Source organism: Cynocephalus volans, chromosome 9, assembly GCF_027409185.1.
Source record: "Cynocephalus volans isolate mCynVol1 chromosome 9, mCynVol1.pri, whole genome shotgun sequence".
NCBI lineage: Eukaryota > Metazoa > Chordata > Mammalia > Dermoptera > Cynocephalidae > Cynocephalus > Cynocephalus volans.
Window position 1 is genome coordinate 57,966,331 of NC_084468.1, and position 23,260 is coordinate 57,989,590.

A 23,260-nucleotide genomic window follows, 5' to 3' on the forward strand; every position below is an offset into this window, starting at 1 on the left:
TCAACCACAGTACTATGCAACATTCACATAGTTTTCTTGAGAAAATAAAAATTTGTAGTAATAAAGATTAAATCGTATTTGTTAAACCATATTTATGTAACAAGATGTTAAAATAGGCACTTCTAGTTTCTGTTTCAGCTGAAGAGTAAAGCTTTGGAATTCTAGATGGGCACACTTGTGTACAGACTTTGCAACAGAGATGCATTTATCGCACTAGATCCCAGTTTGTTCAGTAATCCAGTCACGGTAGGCTGTCACTCGGGTGTACACTCCTGGTTTATCTGGCAGGCCACATTGATATCCCCAGCTTACTATCCCCACAAGGAACCAAAGCTGTCGTGAGTCCTCTTGTACTAGCGGGCCACCAGAGTCGCCCTGAAGGAAACAGAATGATTGATTACTTATATGCACAGATAACCTCAAAATATTAACAAGTTTATTTTTGTGGCAGTAGAGGAAGAAGTCACATCCATTATATAAATAAGGTCAGATTACTTCCATTTGAAATATTGCACCAAGTCATACAATAATTACTGAAATCCTCTAAGTAGACAAGTTGTTCCTTCAGCGAAGTCTGAGAAGATGAGAAGCACGTTTCCCAGACTTCCCTCAGTTACTGCCTGGTTTCCTCCTACACATCCCAGGCCTTCCGCCCTTCAGGAATCCTTCTCTGACCTACTCCCTTTCTCTGCATTCCCAATGAGTAGTTTCTCATTGTGTCCCCACACCCTGTGTGTATCACTGTCACTGTTTCTTCATTATGTTATAAGAGCACATTGGTGTGCTCGTTTGAACTTACTCTCACCAATCAGCTCCCCTTGCAGCAGCTACACATCTCTGCAACACTCATTGCATTTATGGCACTTGTTCAATGTCTGTTTTTCCAGTTATACTGTAAGGCCCATCAGGGAAGGGAGCACCCCTATTCTGGACACTGCTGCAGCCTAAGCTTCTAGCCCATAGCAGATGCAAAGGAAATATTTGTTGAATGAATAAGTGTGTAGAAGTCTCACTTATCTTCCTATCTTTAGCACCTTGCATGGTGTCTGACCCATAGTATATCATCAAAAAGTTTTCCTTTGGTGAATAACCGAAAAGAAATGAATATGGCAATAAGTAAAACACTCCTTATGTGATACTTACCAGCTGATTATAACAATAAGCCAACAAACAAATATTTGTGCATGTAATAATCTAGTTGAGAATAATTTGGTTGACAAATTTAATATGTCTTACATACTGCATGATAGGGTAAGTCTGTGAGTTCTGGAGCTATACAGTCTGGGTTTGAATCCTCCCCTCACCAACCATGTGTCCTTCAGTAAGCTATTTAATAGCTCTTTGTGCCTCAGTTTCCTCATCTGTAAATAATTTTTTAAATGAGTTTAAATGAGCTTAACTCACAAAGCACTTTGAGTACAGCCTGGCATATAGTCAGTACTAATAAAAGTCAGATATTATGACCAAGTGTACTTCTAGAATAGTTAGCTATTCATTCTACTGCTCTTAGCAGCTAGCTCTTCCCTACCTATTTAATTGCTAGATGGTGAGAAGGGTCAGTGTGTTAATCATCAACTTGCATGATTGGCAATTTGCCAATCCTTTAGAGGATGTTCCAGTTAACCAGTTCTCAGAACTTTCCTATCACTGTATTTTTGCTGTTATTTTTTCTATAGTGAGAATTTTTCTTATCAAGAGTGGAAAGCAAATGTTAAACTAAGAGGAATGTGTAATATTTCCTGGATCTTGACAGCTTCACTGCCTGACTGCAGACATTTGGGCTTATATTCTCTCTTCTAGACCAGAGACTTGCTGAGTGTAGGGAATGCATTGTTGTGCTAGCACAGTGTGTGGTACATAGAAAGTAATTAATGCAATCTCTACTAATGAATAAATGCATGAATGAATGAAAGAATGCACAGAGTCACATAAACTCTTATGTATAGTACTTTTTTTTTGAGGCACAAACGCTATGTATTATAGTATTTAAGCTGAAAATCAGTGAGGACTGGAGTAGAGCACACAGGGAAGGTTTCATGATAAGTTATGGCTTGAATTGGGTTTAAAGGAAGAGCACAATTTGTATATGCACAAAGTAAGGGGCATCACAAGTGAGTAAAACATGAGTAACACCCTTTTAAATCTCATGTATATCCTTTGGTCAGTTCTAATTAACGCTTTTAGTAGATCTGGAATTGTCAGTGTGGAGGTGTGTTGCTCACTTGATTGGCAAATTCTTTGGAAAACTACCATAAAACTTGAGAATTTGTTGTTACAGGCTGGCAGTAAAAGAGGAACAGGAAGGGTAGCAAGAAGCATTCCCTACCATAGAGACAGCTCTGCTTACAGGGAATAAAGAGCTGAGCAGGTAATTAACAGTATCTTGAAAACTGACCAACAAATCCCCTTCACCTACATGCAATTCATGGTTGATAAAAATATTTCACATTGGGGGAAAGTGCTCATGAATTGGGGTCTTTGAATAAATTGTAAATATTACTTATTCACTCTTTCAAGACTGTGAGCACTTCATATGAAGTCAGTAACAGCTGATGCAAAGAATAAATCATAACTGTCTGTAAAGAATTTACCCAAGAAAACAGTGGCAAATTCTTCAAGAAAACACGTTGATTTTTCTTAGTTCCATGCTAAAAGAATATTTAATTTCTGACACGAAGCAGTTGTTTCTATTGGTATATGAGGTTGGATTTCAGACATAGGAATAAAATCTATTAAAAGATATAACAAGCATTCATTAAGTTAAGATAATTTAGTTAAAAATTTTAGTATTAAGATTTTATTCTAATTACTTTAAAGTGAGAATTTTATATTTATCCCTCGTTTTTGTGTATTTGGTTTAAAAATTACAGGCTAGATCCAAATAATTATTTCTTTTCTTTTCTTTTCCATTTGTGCTATTTTAGCAGGAGCTATTGTGACTCAAATATCTAGGCTTTTGTATAAATTTTCTATCTTTAAAGTGTTTCAAATATTATTTATATCTTTTTTTTTAGCCTTGTGAATTTTATTTCATTTTATTTTATTTTTTTAAGTGTTTTGTTTTGTTATTGGTTATGAATATTCATGGGGTACAAAGCAAATCGTCACCACTCATGCCTAAGATGTAATGGCCAGATCCATACTGGCAGCATGTCCATTACCACTAATTTTATATCTTGAAATTCAATTATTGTCTAAGACTTTTAAATGAGTAATTAATTTTTTATTTAACTCTTCATAGCAGTTAAAAGGTTGAGATTAAAGTTATTAATATCAGTGACCATGGTCCACATTAACCACAGTATGAGATTCCTTTGTTGCTTATTATGCCCTTGACATATTTAACCTTCATTTAATCTTTAGCACTACCTAAAAGTTAGGTACTACTATTATTATCCCCATTTTATAGATAAAGAAAAATTGGTTATAGAGGTTACAGCATTCAAACCCAGGTCTGTCTGACTCTTGAGCTTGTATGGTTAACCATGCTGCAATTTGTTTTCATGACAGATAAACTTCATAAAAGAATTTCATCTTTAAACTCTAGATTGTAAACTTTTAGAGGGTCAGGGATGTGTTTTGTTCCTGTTACCTTTATGCTGATCACAGTATGGCATGCTAGTAAGTGCTTCTAAACTTCTTGAGTGATGACATAACTAAGATTGTCTTGAATTTACCTGGCATGCATCCGCTCCACCTCCAGGTAATCCAGCACACAGCATTCCAGACAAGATGGCTCCATTGTAACTATCTTGAGCATTACATGCCTCATTACTTATTATTCTGACCTGTACTTGCTGTAGATCTGTAACTGTGCTGCCTGTTTAGTGTAAAAGCAGAAAGAAAAAAGACTTTAGCATATATAATTTAATGACTCTATGCTGAATTTGAGAAAGAATAAATGTACTCTAAACATTTACTTCCTACTCGGCAAGGAAGGCTCCTAGAGATGTATGTAGGAGTTTCTTTCCAGCAAAGATTTCCATAGCAGAGAAGGGTAATGCTTTTATATGACTATTTTTCTTTCCTTTTTTTGCTTTAGCTTTGTGATGCAGTGTCCCTTAGGCCTTTAGAGAAAACAAATGCATTTGCTACCTTAAATTCACTAGTAGCCCTTAAATTATCAACTGATTGACTTTGGATTGGAGAACTGCATATTGAGAACCTTTAATCTAGCAGCAAAAGAGAAATCAGTGTGGTTTCAAGGCTAAAGAACTAACATATTTTATATTGATGCTCCCTCAAAATAGCACTCCTACAGTTTTTCATGACTGGCACAATTTTATCTATTACATCAAATCACTTTGTGTCAAAAGAACACAATAAAATATTTTCTAGGACAATCAAAGATTGGTATTATTCCTTGAAGAGACAGTCTACAACATGGGTAAAAGCCCAGGAAATTGTGGATGTTACTCTTCCACTCCCCAGCTGATACTGTTATTTTCACCTTGGTTCTATTTGTTCTTTCACATTGCCTTCACTTTAATTTCTATTTTATTCATTCAATAAACAAGTATGAGCAATGCTTACATACACATGGAGTTTCCTGCCATAAAGTCAGGATTTGTTTCATTCCAGAATATCTTAAAGGGCAGTTAATACCTTAAGGGCTGTTAAAGCCCATAGAGAATATCTAAATCATTCTCTTCCCCCGATCCCCCATTATAGGGAAGCCATTTGAGTCTATAGAATCTCTGGATTATCAAAGAACTCATGTTTCTTTATCACATTCATTTACATTTTCCTATTACTACTTTGAGAAATCCCCATCATTTTTAGGGTCAAGGCTTTACTTTGCTTTCCTGAGGAAACTCAGGGCTAGCCAGAGCTTAGACTAGAAATATCAGATGATTCTGTCTAAAGAACCTATTCTCCAGGTGTTTTATAATTTAAAAAAATTACATAATAGCAAATAATGAGATTTTGTTGTTGTTAAATTGTTTTGTTTTATTTTTCCTGTAACACTTACCACCATATTCTTGAGATCCCCAACCTGTTACATAAGCAGTAGAACCAGATGCAATATTCTGAGTAGCATCTGGGAGGCATACCCTATGGATAATTTTGGTAAAGGTGACACTGTTTTCAAGTTGCACAGCTGCAATATCATTTTCATGAGTTGCATGTTTATAATTTTGATGGACTATAATATTCCTTACTCCTATTCTCAGTATAGGAGATGATGTGGAAGTACCAAAGGTGGCAGTCCATTGAGAAGCAAAGGAGTTGCTAAAAAAAAAAGAAAGAAAGAAAAAGAAAACATGCAGTTTGAATATTTTGTGAGTATTTCAAATATTTAAAATTTTAATTTTCCACCCCCCCACCATCTAGAAAGTATTTCATTGATGTATCTTTACTATATTCCTGAATTATAAGCTCGTGATTTTAACTCTACTGGCAGAATGAATGGTCATTTGTCTAAAGAAACAGAAAAATTTTAGAAAACATATCTTGAGGTGATGAACATCTTGGTGTTTTTTTATTCCAATGAGATTACTCTGATGCTTTGATGATAGCTAGTATAACAAGAATCTCCTCTTTGATTTGTTTCTTTTCTATACCCTCCCATCCAAGCAACTAAGTCTAAAGTAATGACCATTTTACTCATTCCTTTCAATCGTTATTTTTTCCTTTCCTTGTCCTCAGCCAGAAGCCCCATTTAAATAATTGTTATAAGGGGCATCTTTTTCTTATTAATGGATGAATAATTTTTCTTAGCTAAGTATGATACTTGTTGAAGATTTTGTTATATATATGTGCCTATATATGTATATACTCATATGTGTATGAGGGTACTTGAAAAAGTTCATGGGAAGATTTGTATTATCTTTTAATTCTATTTTTTAATGAACTTTTTCAAGTATCCTCATATATTGTGGGGGTGGAGACAGAGAGCATGCACTAACATAAAAAATGTAGATCATTATCTTTGTGACCTAGGAATTGTGACTTTATGACTAACCCCCCAAAACACAAACCATAAGGTAAAAACAAATGAATTTTATTAAATCAAAATAAAGCATACTATAGACAAGCTTACCAGATGGATGAGAAACCATGAGAAAATATTAGCAGTGTTTAATATCTATAATTTTTGTAGCATATACAAAAACATGGCTCTAGACCAATAATAAGTGGATAGGAAAAGTATTATAAAATGGGCAAAAAATACTAATAAAAATTTTGTGGAAAGGGAAGCCCAGACAACTTCTATTTATATGAAAAGATATTTAAACTCACTAGTAATCTGAAAAATGGAAATTATAACAAGCATCTAATGTATAGTTATACAAATGACAAAAATTAAACAGGAGAGTAATACCAAGTCTTGGTGAGGAGGGAAATTGGAACTCTTTTGTGTTACTGGTGAAGATGAAAACTTCTGGAAAGTATTCTGGTATATTTAGAAGACTGCATATATATATTCTGGGTATCTCAAAGAAATTCCTAAAGGTTTATGGAAAGACATGTATGAAGATTTGTGTGTGTGCTCACTGTGGCAGTGGGAAGTTAGAGTAACCAAGCTGTATGAAGAAAATACGGTGGATGCATACTATAGAGTGCCACGTAGCAATAGACCAGATGAACATTCCCAGGATTGAATGAAAACAGTAAGTAACAGTATGAGACTTATACCCAATGCTACTTATATAAATTAGAAGCATATACACAAAAAACAACCATAGGTTTTGCAAGTACTTGTATATTTAAAGGCATATTTCAAATATATTAGAGTGAGGCATATGGGATGAGGGAGGGCAGTGGAAATGGGATCAAGGGATAGCAGGAGAAAAATATCAAATGAGAGAAATGCCTTGCACAGACTGAAGAAAATGAGGATCTGTGAAGTGGAGAGCTGATTAACTTCACATTGCTCCTGAGGTTGAATAAAAAAAAATGTAACCAAATAATAATTGAGTTTTGTGGAGTTTAGATAGTGGAGTTAATATAGAAAATAAAAATTATATGTCTAGAAATTATTTTTATAGGGAACAGTAGCTCATGTAAGAATGAACCCTAGTCAAAAATATTAAAAAATAAGCAAACGCACTATTTTTTACATTCTACTTTTGCTCATGGTCTTTATAGTGAAGATTCTAAATAGACCCTTCTTTCTTTCCTTCTCCCTTTCTCCTCTCTCCCTCTCTCTTTCCCTACCTCCTTTCCTCCTTTTATTCCTGTCCTTCTTTCCAGTAAGTGAGTAAGAGCATGGTTCTGGAACCAGTTAGATTTAGATTTAAATATTGACTATGCCACATATTAGCAGTGTTATTTATGGCAAGTTAGTTAATATTCTCTGATTTGTGGTTTATTTATGTGTAAAATGTGATTGATGATACTCTATCCCACAGCTGTAAGTATTAGAGACAAGTAAAGTATGTCAACCACAGTGCTCGGCACAAAGTAAGAACTCAATGAAAGTAGCTATTATTCTAATTAATTATAGTTCAACAAGCCATTGCTCAGTATCTACTTTGTATAAGGAATAGTGTGAGTCTCTGCAAATAAAAATATAAATAAGTATGGTCTCTATCCTTGAGGAGCTCCACATACTAGTGAAAGAGACTGACAAGGACACGTAAACTATCATAAATCATGAGGACTACTGTTGAAGGTAGTCCTATGGGTTGAATTGTGTTTCCCAAAGTTGAATGTATTAGAAGCTTAATCCCCACTGACGGTCTTAATTTAAGAGGGTGGGAAATCCTACTATGGTAATGGAAAGGTGAGGACTTGAAGAAGTGATTAGATTGTAAGGACCATATCTTTGTGAATGGATTAATCCAATGATGGTTTAATGGGGGTGTGGTTCTGATAGCTTTAAAGGGGGAGTGAATGAGGAGGTTACTCTCTTTTTCTCTGCTCAAGCCATCCACAATCTTTCAGTGTGATACACCGTGTCACTGAAGTCACCACCAAAGAAGGCCCTCACCAGATGTATTCCCTGGACTTTGGACTTCCCAGCCCAGAAAACTATAAGCAATACATATTCTTTCTTTATAAATGACCCAGTTTAGTATATCTGTTATAAGCAACAGAGATGGACTAATACAAAGAGATAAGCAAAGTTCTGTGGGAACAGAATGGAGAGGTAAGAGAGTAGTAGGGAAAGCTTCATAGAAGAGGTGGCAATTCATTTCCTTTCTAATAGGTCCTCATCATTTCTTTATGCCTGCTCTTATGCTAGTTATACTCCACACAAATCCTCATTGCTGGTTCTTAGTGATAATCAGGTCTTTGGGGAGAGTGACAATACCTGGGAGGGAGATAATATATCCTTTACTTAGCTTTTGGTGGTTGGTTTTGAATAGGGCTTAGAATCCAGTACTGTTTCTATTGCATCCTTGTTTATATTCAATGCCTGATAAGTTCAGGCATTTGCATTTCTGGTTTCCACACTCAGGGTATGAATGAAATCAATTAATGTCATTCCTGCTCTTTGGCCTTTCAAGTGGCAATAAAGATTGACACGTTTTTGTGAATTTTGTTTCTTGTATTATGTGGAATACATCAATAATCTGCCTATCTAAATCAGAAATTTGATAATTGGGGAATATATTTGAAACCAAATTTCAAATTTATTCACTGTGTATAAAAATATTGAGTTATAAGATAGCAATAAAAAAATTTAGAATAATTCGTGGTTTCCTGAAACTTTGGTTCAGAAACTGTACCACTAGTCTTATTAACCTTCATTTCCTCTTAATTTAACACTCTTGTAACAGACACTATATTATGAAGTAGTGGCCTCAGATCTGAAAAGGACTTCTTAACAATTGTGAAGACTTCACAGAATTCGTATGGGAAGAAATGAAGATTTGGAAAAGATATTAATAGTTCAGGGAGAAGAAGCAGATTGTGCAGATGCTCATCGGTGGAGAGATGTAGGCAGAGTCTAGGGGAAGAGAATAGTGCTGTTTGGCTGAAGGTCAAGGTACATGCATTGAGAAATAAGTCTGGAATGATCTGACTGTGGAGGGCTTTGGGTGTGTGATAAAGAGGTTGGATATTAGACAGTGGCAGATTATTGAAAGAGTCTGAGAAGAGAATGGATACGGTCAGGGGCACTCTTGAGTTCAGATCACTATCACTTCTTTGGGTGAACTTTTTGAGTTTAGTTTCCCAAAACTGTTGGGGTTTGGAATGTCCCAGTAATGAAGTAGGTCTGCAAATAATAGGTTTTAGTCACAATGAAGTCTAAAATCCTTTTATTTTGAGCAGTGTGACCTTTTTTTACTTATTAAAAAAAATACCAATGGGATTAGTTTATGCAACGTACTCTGCCTTTGTAACCTAGTGTTAGCAATAGTCTTTAATTGCCTCAATTAAGAATTCTTATAAGTTGTCTAAATTAATTTTATTTATGCTACTCATTGTAACTGGTCATTGTTTTTGTGCATTCTAACTCCAACATTATAAAGTAAGCTCCTTGAAGGCAGGGACAGTGTTTGGTTTTTACTGCTGGTTTTCATAGTATGTAACACTGTGCTCATAGTAGATACTCAATAATTTTCCTAAATGAATAAATTAATGGCACAGGCAGTCTCTGGGTAAGCCATCAACCTGCTAATTAGCCTCCGTGATATGATGTGCAAACCTTTACAACAATTCATTTTGCTAACATTTAACTTACATTTACATTAATGTATTCAGTCCTATCAATAACATTAAGACATAGACAATAATGTTGTCTCTAATTTGAAAAAAAATGAGGCTACGAAGGTTCAGTAGTTTTCCTAAGCTTTTGTAGTTAGAATTTAAATTAAACATTCTGACATATAAATCTGTTCTTTACTATGATGATACACTATTAACTTAAACAGAAATAGCAGTAAACTAACAAGCTGAAGAAGAAAAAATATTTTTGCTCTCATGTATAGGAAGAACTGATTCTTTCATTTTTTTGCATCAAATTATTTCTGGTTCAATCTAATCATGTTTAGTCCTGGGGATAGAGGGTAGGGTCTTTAAGTACCTGTCTATCCTAATAGGTATCTGTGGCCTCACCTTCTGAAGCAGTGAGCTGCTGTCAGGATCCACGAGTTACTGATCAGGGTGCCTCCACAGCGATGGACGTTATTGACCTCTAGACTGACTTGCCATGGCCAGTCTCCCTCATCAGCCTCAGTGCCTCCAATGATTCTCTGTTCAGACAATGTTATTACGTCTGGACGGGCCCCACATTCTAATAAGAAAAGGACATTAATGTGTTGGGAAGATCATAATTCATTTCCATTTTGGAGATGCTGCAGAGTTTTTCCGTCATTTATGACTTTTATGTTTTTTATGTATTCTTCTCCAGGTCATGCTAGACTTTTTTTTTTTTTTTTTTTTTTTTTAAAGATGACTGTAAGGGGATCTCAACCTTTCCACACTCAGCCAGTGAGCCAACCAGCCAGCCCTATGCTAGACTTTCCAACAGCATGATCAATATGTTATTTTTTTAGAGTACATGTGTGACTAGTGTTGCCTATAGACTTCATTTTAGAGAACATTTCTAAATTGAATTGGCATATAGGTTTCAAATTCTGGAGAAGCTTCAAAGTTCTTTGGAATTCCTTATGAGAGGGGTTTATGATGGGTCAGTACTGGATGTGCCAACTCAGGTCACAGATTCCTGGGAAATTTCCTTCTTCATGACAGCCTTGCTGCTCAAAGTGTGGTCTGTGGGCCTACAGCATGGCATCCCCTGGGAGCTTGGTAGAAATGCTGTTTCTCAGACTCACACCAAGGAACAAATCAGAAGCTGTATTTTGATGAGTGATTCATGTGCACATTGAAGTTGGAGGAAAACTGGGCCATCAAGAAGACTCTTTACTGGTATTGCAGTTATACATGGAGGTTCCAGTCCACCTCCAGAACTGACTATATCACCAAACATGCCCTCAAAAAGGAGTTGTTAAAGGCTCACAGAATATTCTCAAGGATTAGTGAGGGTTTCCGGTATGTACATGAGATTTATTTAAATGTCTTAAGAGACCCCATGAGCCCTCTAATGGCCAGAGCTGAAATAGGCTGGGGTGGGCTGATTACCCAATTCCTTTCAGTCCTCATTCTCGTGATTTTTTTTCTCTTGTTTAGTCTATTACTAAGAAATTAGAGGTAAAAGACCACCAGTAATGTCAATTGCTGAGATGGCTGTCAAGTAGTGCCTGCTACAACTACCCAAAGCCATTTTTTTTCTAGCAAATTTTCCAGATAGAAAAGGACCAGACTTCCATTAAGAACATACTTGGAGCATGGGTTCCTTTGTTGCATCCCCCAAACAAATTCCCTAGTGAATTATTTAAGTATATTTTCATTTTAAAAAAGCATAAATTAAACATACTATAAAATCGAAAAACACCCATAGGTTAATACCATCATCTTGTAGAATCTGTTTAGCATCTGAGATAGGATAGCTATCCAGGTACACTGAACTCATTTCTAACTACATTCTATCAGCCAGAGAAGTAAACTGCTGTTTTCTAAGGATTATATTTCTGTTATCCTAGCCTGAGAGTATATAGGATGTTGGAAAGTAGTGACTTTGCCTTTTAAGGTTATAGACCCCAAACTGACAAGACTTCTTAAAATTCTTTGTATCATACCTTATGAATAATCTGAATCCACAACAAAGCAAGCAATTCTGGTGGTTAGGAGAAGCCACATAAATGGTGTCATCAAACATAATTTACAAGTCTGTGGAAATGCCACCATTGAAGTAGGGCAATAAAAACTTCCCAAAGCTGCCAAGAAAGTTTTCACAAGGCCAAGCTTGAGTAAAGAATGGGTGATGCTCCACTGCTACTCCTTCCCTTTTGTAAAAGGAGGGGAAAAAGCTAAACATCCCTCCATGTGCCAGTGGGATCAGCAGTGTCTTCTTTCAACAACAACCCAGCTGAGTGAACTAAGAATAAAGGCACCGACTTCATAGACACCGCCTTGGTGAAGGACACAAAAGACTTGCACTTTTAACTTTACATATTTTGACCACCAATATTTGTAAAATAATCTTAAAACTTACCTTTAGTGAAAATATTTTCTGTATCCTGGTCAGTAATTGCTAGCATTAAAAAAAAAAAAAAGGATTAATATCCAAAATATACAAGGAACTCAACAACAGTAAAAAACAACAAAAACAACAAATAATCTGCTTAAAAAATGGGCAAAGAAGCTGAATTAGATATTTCTCAAAAGAAGACAACCTCCCCCACATGTATACACTGCAGACTAACTTTGCTTTCCTTTTGTAACTAGCCCTTAATGATTAACTAAGATTTTTTTTTTTGTATTGCAAGCAGCTAACCATCACATCCTGTCTCCCCTAATACATCTATCAAAGACAGCATCACAGAACGAGAATCCAGATGAGACCTTGGTGCCATGGATAATGTCAGAAAGCAGCTATCCATCATGCTTTGAAGATTTTACATTCTGTCTCCTTGATACACCCACCTATATCTGAAATTAAAAGCCTTTCCTTTAAGTTCTATCTGGTGGGTGTGATTGGTGATCCTATAGAAGTGAGCACTTGGGCCCACAAGGGTCAGGGATCCCACTAAGTCAGCCTCTCATATGTTGTCTGACAGTGAAAGGGAATCCTACAGGACTCATCTGTTACCATCACCCCAGCTAGACTGGCTATTATTAAAAAGACAGAATAACAAATGCTCGTGAAGATGTGGAGAAAGGGGAACCCTTATACACTGTTGCTTGGACTGTAAATTAGTACAGTCACTATGGAAAACAGTATGAAGGTTTCTTAAACAACTACAGATAGAACTACCACATGATCCAGCAGTCCCACTATTGGGTATATACCCAAAGGAATGGAAATCATCTTGTCAAAGGGATACTTGCACTCTCATGTTTATTGCAGCTCTCTTTACAATAGCCAAGATAGGAATCAACTTAAATGTCCATCGACTGGATGACTGGATAAGGAAAATGTGGTATATATACACGATGGAGTACTGCTCAGTTATAAAAAAAAGAATGAAATTCTGCCATTTGCAGCTATGTGGATGAGTTTGAAGAAAATTATAAGTGAAACAAACCAGGCATGGAAAGAGAAATACCACATGTCCTCAGTCATAAATGGGAGCTAAAAAAATAGGAAGGAAGGAAGGAAGGAAGGAAGGAAGGAAGGAAGGAAGGAAGGAAGGAAGGAAGGAAGGAAGGAAGGAAGGAAAGAAGGAAGGAAGGAAGGGAGAATAGTCATAATAATGTGTTGAGCTTTCAGAAGGAGAGACCAGAGCTGAGATTGCTGGAGGTGGGGAAAGGAGGAAGGGGAGGAGGCCTAACGAGAAATCTGTTAATGGACACAAGAAATGATTATGTCTAGTAATGATGAACACAGTAATTATTCTGGTTTGATCATCATATATTGTACACAGTATTGATGCTCGACTTTGTACTCCACAAATACGTTTAATCAACTATTTTTCAATAAAAAATTTTGGAAAAAGAGTGAGTTGAGTTGGTTAGAGCTTGGTGTTATAACACCAAAGTGAAGGGTTTGGATCTCTGTACCAGCCAGCCTCCAAAAAGAAGAGTGAGAGTGAGATGAACACAATAAAGGCTGTATATCATTTCACTATAATTTCTTCAAGTGTGGTAGTCAGGCAAGCAGAATCAGAATTACTTGAAAGGTTTGCTAAAATGCAGATTTCTGGGTTCGATCCCAGACCTGCAGAAAGAATCTCTGAGTCATGGGCCCCAGGAATCTCTGTGTTTACAACCTCCCTCCAATTTATTGTTATGTGCAATAAAGTTTTTGCTTTAATTTCTCATCAAATACTTAATGGATATCACTGCCCTCAAGTCACTCAGTTTAGTTGGGAAAATAGAAACGTAAGCAAGCCATTGAAACACAATGTGATAAATGCTATAATAGAAGTCTTTTTAAAATTTATTCAAATATACCTATAAGTATATATAGGTATATATGCATATTTCTCCACTGATACTATTCTAAGTGCTGCAGATTTTAACAATGTGCAAAATACAGGGTCCCTGCCCTCATGCAATTTACAGATAGAAATTAATCAGGAAATTAGTCAAGTATGTTTTAAGTCCAACGTGGAGAGGAAAGAGGAGAGAGTAATTAATGTTACCTGAGAGAATCACAGAAGTTATGGAGGAAATAACATTTCAGCTGGAGGAAATAACATTTGCATTGTATTTTGAAGGCCTAAAAGGAATTTTTCAGGCAGACGAAGAGGAGAAAAGACATTCCAAATGGAAGGTAGTGTGGGCACAAATGCATGGAAGTGTAAGATGTTTGTGGAGCAATAAAGTCAGTGCTTTAAAATGTGTTGCATGAAGGGACATGGTAAAGAGCCTGGAAAGGAAAACATGTTAGTATCAGATAGTAAAGGTTTATGTATTTCAGTTTAAGGTCTCTGTAAAGGACTGTTTTCTCTGCATGCCTGTTGGGAAAATGGAACAATTTGGTCAGGCTCCCCTCGCCTCCGAGCCGGCTCAGGGCAATTCGGTAAACATTGAGTGGGTGGAGTACGTGCACCTGCAAGGCAGCACCACTTTGGCTGGTTTTTGCTGCCTCGAGCACCCACCCTGCGTGGCCATGTTTTTCCAGACCTGCAGCTTTCAAGGACGATGTGGCCGGTTACCTAGCTTATAGACCTGCGTGGTGGGGTCTGGTGACCCAGCCTGGCATGGAGGGGTCTGGTGACCTAGCCTGGCATGTGAAGAGTTTGTGACTCAGTCTGTGAATGGGCTTGAGGGGTCTGGGAGCTCCAGACCCAGCCCTAGCTTGATAATAGGCCCAGTCAGTGCAGGATTACTGGCAGGTAAAAGAGCCGCGACAACTAGTGTGGTTGCCTAGCTTTACAATTGGCCTCATGAACAGGATTAAGAGCTAGACAATCGGCTACGTGAGGATTCTAGGCCTCACAGTAGCCTTTGTCATAGCCAGACAATGCCCAACAGCCATCTTAAACTCAATGTGACCATTTTATAAAAAATTTGCTACTTATGTTACATTTCTTCCTTTGCGAAATGACACCACTTCTACCGGTAGATAGCAACTAAAATTGTTTCAAATTCCTCCTTTCTCATCATTTCCACATGTTATTGGTCTCCAAGTTCTGTTGGTCTCTCAAACTATCCTTTGAATTAGACTTGTCTTCCCCATCCCTTTTGCTACTACTTTAGCTCATGCTCTCATCATTTGACACCAGTACTATTACAGTAGCCTTTAAACTGAGTTCCCTGCTACCACTATTGCACTTTTTCAATTCATTCACCTCTACTTTGCCAAACCGATCTTTTCTAAAAATCTATGTCAGATGATTTCCTTCTCTGCTTGAAAGTTTTTATTGAGAAATAAGTGTTCTTATTTCTTGTAAGATAAATCCAAATTTTTCAAGACTGGTTTTCACGTTCTTTAAAAGCAATTTATTCAAAGTTATTTCCCGCTCGAAGTTTCACAAGGTTTGGGTGTCCCATTTGCTTTGCAAGCATCAGGGGAGTCAAATCATCCTTTTGAAGGCAGGAAGTAAAAAAAGCTGATCACTCTTTATTCCTTGAATATGAGAGATTTGAGTTTGAAACCTGACTGCCCCAAATGCTGACTGTATGACCCTGGGCAATTATCTGTCCTTTCTAAGTGGGGACAGTAAAAGTATCTATAGGATATTATTGTTGTGAGGGTTAAATGAAAAAAAGTATATATAAGGCACTTAAAGCCATGCCTAAAAAAATAGTAAATGCTCATTAAACACGTGTTTTGATGACAATGATGAGGATGATGACAACACAAGTCAATAATTCTAGCAGGCGCTTCTCTTCATTGTTCTGCCAAAGCATCATATTTATTACAGACTATTTTCCTTTTTTCATGCTCCCCCTTTCTAGCAATTTTCTTTCTCATATCTCAAAATTTGGAAATCCTACTCATATGAACCTTCTGCTAAGACAACCCAAGCACTCTGGTCTCTTCCTTTCTTGGATTTCTGCAGTGGCCACTGTCTGTGCTTCACATTGGGCACTTGATCACAGGCTATCTTGATTGTTAATGCTCTTGTGTTGGGATATCTTTTGCTTCAACTAGACTGCAAGTTCCTGGGAAGTGGAAACCATTTCTTATGTTATCATTGTATTTCCACATTGTATAGCACAATGATGAACAAATAACAAGCACTTGGGAGGTGCTTTTGGAAAAATTCCGTAATGTTCCATAAGAACAGAAGTAATATTCAATTACTCAGTAAACTGTAGTGCATGAGCACTGGCCAGTAAGAAGGGATGCAGCCAAGCCATGCAGTTGGAGCAGCATCTTGGAGTTCCTTGTTGTGCTAAGCATAAACTCTTAGTTGCAGAGGGAGGAGCTAGAGGAGTCCAGGGTTGGGGATGGGGAGATTTGGAGGATCTGGGGAGAAAACTTTGTGGGCCTAATGCAGTGATTCTTTACCAACAAATAGGAAAGCATCTCAATATTTTAACAACTAGTGCAGCTGTAACAAGTACACACCAGTCCAGCGTGGGAGCCACCCAAATCCTTTGAATCTTGAGCTCATTATGAGGAAATCATGGCTTATTAAGCTATCAGTATATGGAAAAGATGGAGAGGTAGAATTCTTAAATTCTATGCACTTGTGAAGTAATTTCTTTCTTTCAGTCAAGCAACAATTATTTATTGAATATCTATTGTTTGCCAGATACTTATGGTAGCAGGACAATAGGATGAACAAGGGAGACTGGTTCTTGCCTTTAGGAAGCCTCCAGAGTAGGATGAAGCCAAACAATACAAAAACTAGAAAAATAACTTTGTAATTTCAATTGTGATAAATGTTGCGAAGGAAAATGAAGGAGTCTGTGAGGTGGATCATTAATTAAATTGTTCTCTGACATTGAGCATCTATTTACCCTTCCTATAGCATATCCACAGATTGAATATCTGACAATAATGTCCCTCATAAGAGTGTTAGAGGGATAAATAGTAAAGAATATTTTTGCAAATAAAATTTACTGTATGAATGCTCAATGATTCTTTATGTCTTAGGATGTTTTATATTAGAGAGCCATATATTATATTTAGCTTTTTTAATATATTATTTTCATAAAGTTTAATTTCAAAGAAAGAAAAGTCATTCTCATTTAACTAAAATGTGAATTTGAATTAGTAAACTTGAGGGATATATTGAAATAAAATGGTATATAAAAAATGGTACTTGCATGTTATCTCAGTTGAAGGATTTATTTCTAAGTTTCCAGAGTTATTCAGCATTTCGTGTAAAACAGACTCAATCCTTCTTTTCTTTGATGCTTTATTGTTGTTTCTAGTGAACTGAAATTTCATGACAACATCTGCCATCACACCACTATCATCTTGCCTGTAAATAATAAAGATATATTTAATACGGATAATTACGATAATTTTCTACTGTCTATATACTCTTTTTGATTAAGCCTTTAAAAAAAATAATTTACTTGAGGAATTTAACTTTAGAATAGAATCCCATAACAGTATTTGCATATGTAATGATATATCACAATGCCATCCCACAAATTTGATTTCAATGCTCAGTACACTGTACTTACCATACAGTACAGCTGGCTTAGAAGTCAGAATGTCAGTTTTATTGTGTGACTTTCAGTAAGTTATTTAAGTTTCTTAACCTTTCCGTATCTAGGTCTCCTCATATGTAAAGTGGGTTGTTATGAAGATTATATGAGTTAATATATGTAAAACTTTTAGGAAGAGTGCATAGCATACAGTAAGTGCACTATAAGTATTAGCTATTATTAGACTTCACCAATTTTTAAGTTTTATTTTATTTTTAATTGACACAATAATTGTAGATATTTACGGGGTACAGTGTGATGTTTCAATACATGTAGACATTGAATAATGATCAAATAAAGTAATTAGCACATCTATCACCTCAAACACTTGTTGTTTCTTTGTAGTGAAAACAATCAAAATCCTCTCTTCTGCTATTTTGAAATACACAATACATTTTTGTTAACTATAGTCACCCTACAGAGAGATATCACCTCACCTCAGTTAGAGTGGCCATTATCAAAAAGACAAAAATTAACAAATGCTGGAGAGGGTGTGGAAAAAAGGAATCTCTTTTATACTGCTGGTAAAAATATTAATTAGTACAGCCGTAAACAGTACGGAATTTCTTTAAAAGCTAAAAATAGAACTGCCATATAATCTAGCAATCCCACTACTGGGTATATGCACAAAAAAAATGAAATCAGTCTTTTGAAGAGATATCTGCACTCCCATATTTACAGCAGCACTAGACTTCACCAATCTTAAAAAAAACCCTCATCTCCTCAAACTTATAAAGTGATGAGGTTTCTAATTTATGTGAGTTAGACACTCAAGTTAATTTTCTCGTACCTAGACCCATTCATGTCGCTATATCAACAAATTTTAACTTTTGTAGTCAGATGTTAAGATATTTTTTCTCTCTTACTTCAGTAAACCACAGGTATTTCTCACAATGAATCTTGATAACTTGAAGATTCTGATTGTCTAAAACCTAAATAATATCCACTTTCTTTATGTAAATTGCCACATACACCACTTCTTCCACCTGACATTGGCTATCCTCTTTTCAGAAATTATGCATTAGGTAAATTTGGTTTTGATGCTCTTATATTACTCTTGGTTTTCTCCTTTCATCTCAATTGCCAGTTCTCAATTAATATTTACTCCAGATACTAATGTAATACTTATTTCACAAATGTTAAATAAGCACCTCCTTGTGCTAGGTACTATCTAAGTTTCAGAAATTAGCTTTCACCAAGATTCACAGTAGCCATTCTTATGGGACTTGCAATTTAAATGGAGAAACAGACACTGAGCAAATTATTACAACTTCCATGTCTAGCAACATGAAAGAAGGAATCATAATAATAAGAAAAGTAGAGGATATTATGAAAAACATCAGGGAATTTCTCAAAAGAAACAAAAAGAGCTTGCAGATAGGAAAACATATTCATTGAATTTGAAAACTCAATAAATGGGTTACACAGAATATCATTCAAAGCTGAGGAGAAATGAGTTAACTGAAAGATAGAGGTGAAGAAATTACAGAGTCTATCATGGATGAAGAGATGAAAGAATGAGAAACTTCAGTGTATCCCTAAAACAATGCTAAAGAAGAGCACAGAAAAAATAAAGGAGCAATAATACTAGAAAAAATAGTGAGAATTATCCAGAATTGATGAAGATGTAAAGCTTCACATCACGATGGTATGCTAAATAAAAGAAAATCTACGTACAAATACATCATAATAAAACTCTGAACTCCAAAGACAAAGAGGAGATTTTTCAAACAATAATAGAGAAAAGACTAGCCCCCAAATAACATTTTGGCTAACAGATTTCTTAATAGCAACAATAAAAGGCAGTATATTTTCAAAATGCTTCAAAGGCAGTATATCTTCAAAGTGCTGAAAGAAAATAGCTATCAACTTAGAATTTTATATCAATTCTAAATTATTATTTGAGAATGAGTCTAAAATAAGGACATCTTTTAGATCAAAATAACAACAAAAAAGACAGTTTGTCATTCATATCCCCTTGTGAAAGGATTTATAAAGAAAATACTTCAGTAACAAGGAAATTAAAGCCAGAAAGAGTATATGGGGTACAAGAAGAAATAGGAAACAGAGACAATGGCAAACTATGGGTAATCTAAAAAGGCATTGGCAGTATAAGTCATAACTGTAATGACTAATTTGGAGACATTAAAAGTAAGAGGGAACCAAAACATCATTAATAATAACACGAACAAGAGTTCCAAGTTTCCTGTATTAGTTTGAAGAAGGGTAGTGAGTTAAGTCAACTCTCCTTGTTTAAATGTTAAGGATAAAAGCTAAAATAAGAGAAATAGAATGTATAACTTCTAAACCAGTGAAAGAAAAAAAGAAAATAAGGAAAAACTATTTATCCAGAAGAAGACAAGAGAGTAAGAAAAAGAAGCATAAAAGAAGCAGGATAAAGAACACAAGAGAATATGGAAGAAATAAACCCAAATATGTCAGCACAATAAATGTAACTTGGCTAAACTTGTCAGTTAAAGGCAAAGATAGAATGCACTAAAAATGTAAATCTAGTTGTCTGCTTGTTGTAGAAGAAACACCTAGCCCATAAGGACACACATTTTGAAAATTAAAGGGTGGATAAAGATATTTAAGTAAATACTAATCACAAGAAAGCCAATGTAGCCATATTAATAACTGACAGAGATTTTAAGAATAAAAAACATTAATTAGGAATAAAGAGGAGTAATACCTTGATAAAAGAAACAATTCACGAGGAAAACATTACAATTCTAAACATGTAGTCAGGTAAAGGAAGCCTTACTAAACCTTGGTATACACATTCTTGATATACATGTCTGTATAATATATATATATATGTCTTTTATATATGTGTGAGTATACATATCTTATATATATGTGTGTGTCAAGATATGTATACATAAAGTCAAGGGTTTGGATCCCCATACTGGCCAGCCACCAAAAAAAAGATATATATACATACATATACATATATTTATTGCATATATAAGGATTCTTCAAAAAGTTTATGGAAAGATTCATATTATCTCAACTCCATTTCTATGAAGTTTTTGAAGTACCCTTGTGTATGAAGAAAGCATATATCCTTAGTACAGATATATAATATATACATTTAGATATGTAAAATCTGATGTATAATAAGGGTAAGGAGTTGCCAGTAGAAGGGATTTGGCTGAGAGAATAATATGTTTAGATTTCTGTCTAAAATATCTCTTTTTGGCTTCTATGTCGAGTGTGGAGTGGAGCAAGACTGAAGTCACGGAGCCTGATTAGGAGATTCTTCATAGTCCAGGAGAGAGATGGATGATGGCAGAGTGTTTGAAGAGAAGTTATGGAGCTGGGAGACATTCAGGAAATATAATTGTGGGGATTAGGGCATTGGGTGTGTGGGTTTGAGGGAGAGGCAGAAATTAAAGACGACTCCCAGATTTTTTTCTTAGCAATTGGGTTGAAGGTGATGACATTGATTGAAATGAGCAGAGGTACTCTAGCTAGTAGAGTAACATATTTGGTGGGGAGAAATGATAGGTCCATGTGATGATGTTAAGTCGATGGTCTAGATTCATGTCTAGAGATGAAAGAGGTCTGGCTAGAGACACAAGTTTGAGACTAATCAGCAAATGAGTCGCAGACACCACTGAAAGGAGAGAATGTGAACTGAGACAATGAAAAGCTTACAGCACAATCTGGCACTCAACAACATTGAGGAATGTACAGAGAAGAAATAGAGCAAACAAAGGAAATTTAGAAGGAGTAGCAGGAAAGGTAAGAGGAAAATCAGTGTGTGTAGGGTCTTAGAAACCAAGAGATGGTACTATATCAGGAGTGACAGGCCAACAGTGCTAAGCACTGTTGAGAAGCCCAAGAAGAGGAGTGACATGGATTCTTTTGATTTTGTGATGTGAGTGTCATTGTGGAACTTGGCAAGAGCAGTTTGTGTTTTGTGGTGTGGTCAGAAGCCAGAATGCAGTGGATTGAGCAGTAAGTGGGAAGTAAACAAAAGGAAGGAAAATGTAGATAGCTCATTCAGTTCTACAAGTTTTGAGGGCTTATACTTTTGAGCAGTAGTGGCTAGTACAGAGACTTTCACAGAATAGTACTAAGGGGACTGTGCACTGAATTTACCAAAATTCATTTTGGAAAATACCCTTCCCATGGACTCTTTCTACTTCTCTAACTCCTCATCAAAACTTATGTGACCAGTGCTTCATACCTACTGGAATGTAGGAAAAAATATTTTTTTTTCTCTCTCTAGAGAATAGGAAAAAAATGATTTCATTGTGATGTTAGTATTTGAGAAAGAATTAGTAGAATTCCTCTCCCTATCAAAGAACTTTTGCTTATTATTTGAAGGACTCAGCAATGTGGGCAGGGTCAGCATGGGTGACTATGTTAGTTGGGAGGGCCTATTTCATCACATCACATGAGCGGGGTGCCTATTTAACTAAGGCAGGAATGGCAAATAGCTAGCAAGCATGCTGCTAATCCTTCTACTATCCTTCTATCATCAGTCCATGACAGATAAATCTTGGATTTGGCTACGGCATCCTTTCATTATAGCATTCCAGGCAGATAAAACCAAAAGGCCACTTTTGATGTTGTTTACAGCATCCTGATATTGAATAAACACACCCATGACCACAACCACAGCATTGTACAACTCCAGGAGGCACTGTTTATGTAGACTTGATTGTGACTGACATCCACTGGATTCGTACAATAAAAAGGTCCTGCTACTGTAACGTCACCCCAACTTTCTCTTTACCTTTTTCTCCTCCTCCCACTAAAATTGAAGTAATATGGTTATTTACATTAGTAGCTAAATAGATCATATACAACATTGGGGGTTTTTTTTGTGGCGGGGAGAGGGCATTGTTTTTAAAGCTGCTCAGGATACAATTTTCATAATATTGCAACAAATTGTGTGAATGTGTCATTCATTATTCATGCTGTGAACAAAAGCCAAATGTACCAAATTGCATCTATGCTTCTATATTTTTTGATATAGTTCCACTCACCTCAGTTTGACAACACGAGCTCTGACGAACTCATTTCTTAAACTTGATTTTTTGAATGTTTCATTAATCTGTAGAAAGAAAGGAAAAAACCTCTCTGTGATGATAGTTCTTCCTCTCCTTTCTCCCAACCTTGCAACGTGGAACTTATGCTAATGTGGAGTAAAGATGTAAGTTTTCAGTTCAGTTCAGTTCAGTTCCATCACAGAACACATGAGATTGATGCAGACACGTTATGTAACCTTTTGATGCAGTGCCTATTTCTTCATCTATTACACAGAGATAATACTCAACAGGATGTGTCTTCACTGGAAGGAATTCTAAACCCAGCAGATATTTTACTCAATGAGAGCTTATTTTATATGACTTGGTGGCTGTTACTAAGGGGGTTGGGACAGGAGCCAAGCCAGCACTAGGGAAGTTCACTGATGCTACTCACATGTTGCATCATGATGTGTTATCTCTCAACAAATGTTTTTTAAAAGGGTAAAACCAGATTAAACCAGATTAAAATGAGTAGCAATGGAAAGCTAGAAGAGAAGGGGCAAAAGAAGCAAAGGGAAGTCTTTCCTTGTCATTTCTGAATCACATCTAAGCATCGGAGATTATTTTTAGCATCGGTTGGTGATTTCTTGACCTACCCATAACTACCTCCCTGCATCATTGCTCAGTCCCAACAAGGATGGTTC

At 36.0% G+C, this 23,260-nt stretch overlaps 1 protein-coding gene across 1 annotated transcript in view; it reads right to left on the bottom strand.

Moving 5' to 3' along the window:
• Positions 1-213: 213 nt before the first annotated feature.
• LOC134385706 (transmembrane protease serine 11D-like) overlaps positions 214-23,260 on the bottom strand; it is a gene marked incomplete at its 5' end in the record, with an annotated part of 33,699 nt that continues 10,652 nt past the window's right edge. The window contains 7 exons of the mRNA XM_063107438.1: positions 214-375; positions 3,678-3,816; positions 4,969-5,232; positions 10,012-10,189; positions 12,011-12,049; positions 17,185-17,342; positions 22,575-22,642. Of these exons, the coding sequence (XP_062963508.1) occupies positions 214-375; positions 3,678-3,816; positions 4,969-5,232; positions 10,012-10,189; positions 12,011-12,049; positions 17,185-17,342; positions 22,575-22,642 (1,008 nt within the window). The remainder of the gene's footprint in view (positions 376-3,677; positions 3,817-4,968; positions 5,233-10,011; positions 10,190-12,010; positions 12,050-17,184; positions 17,343-22,574; positions 22,643-23,260) is intronic.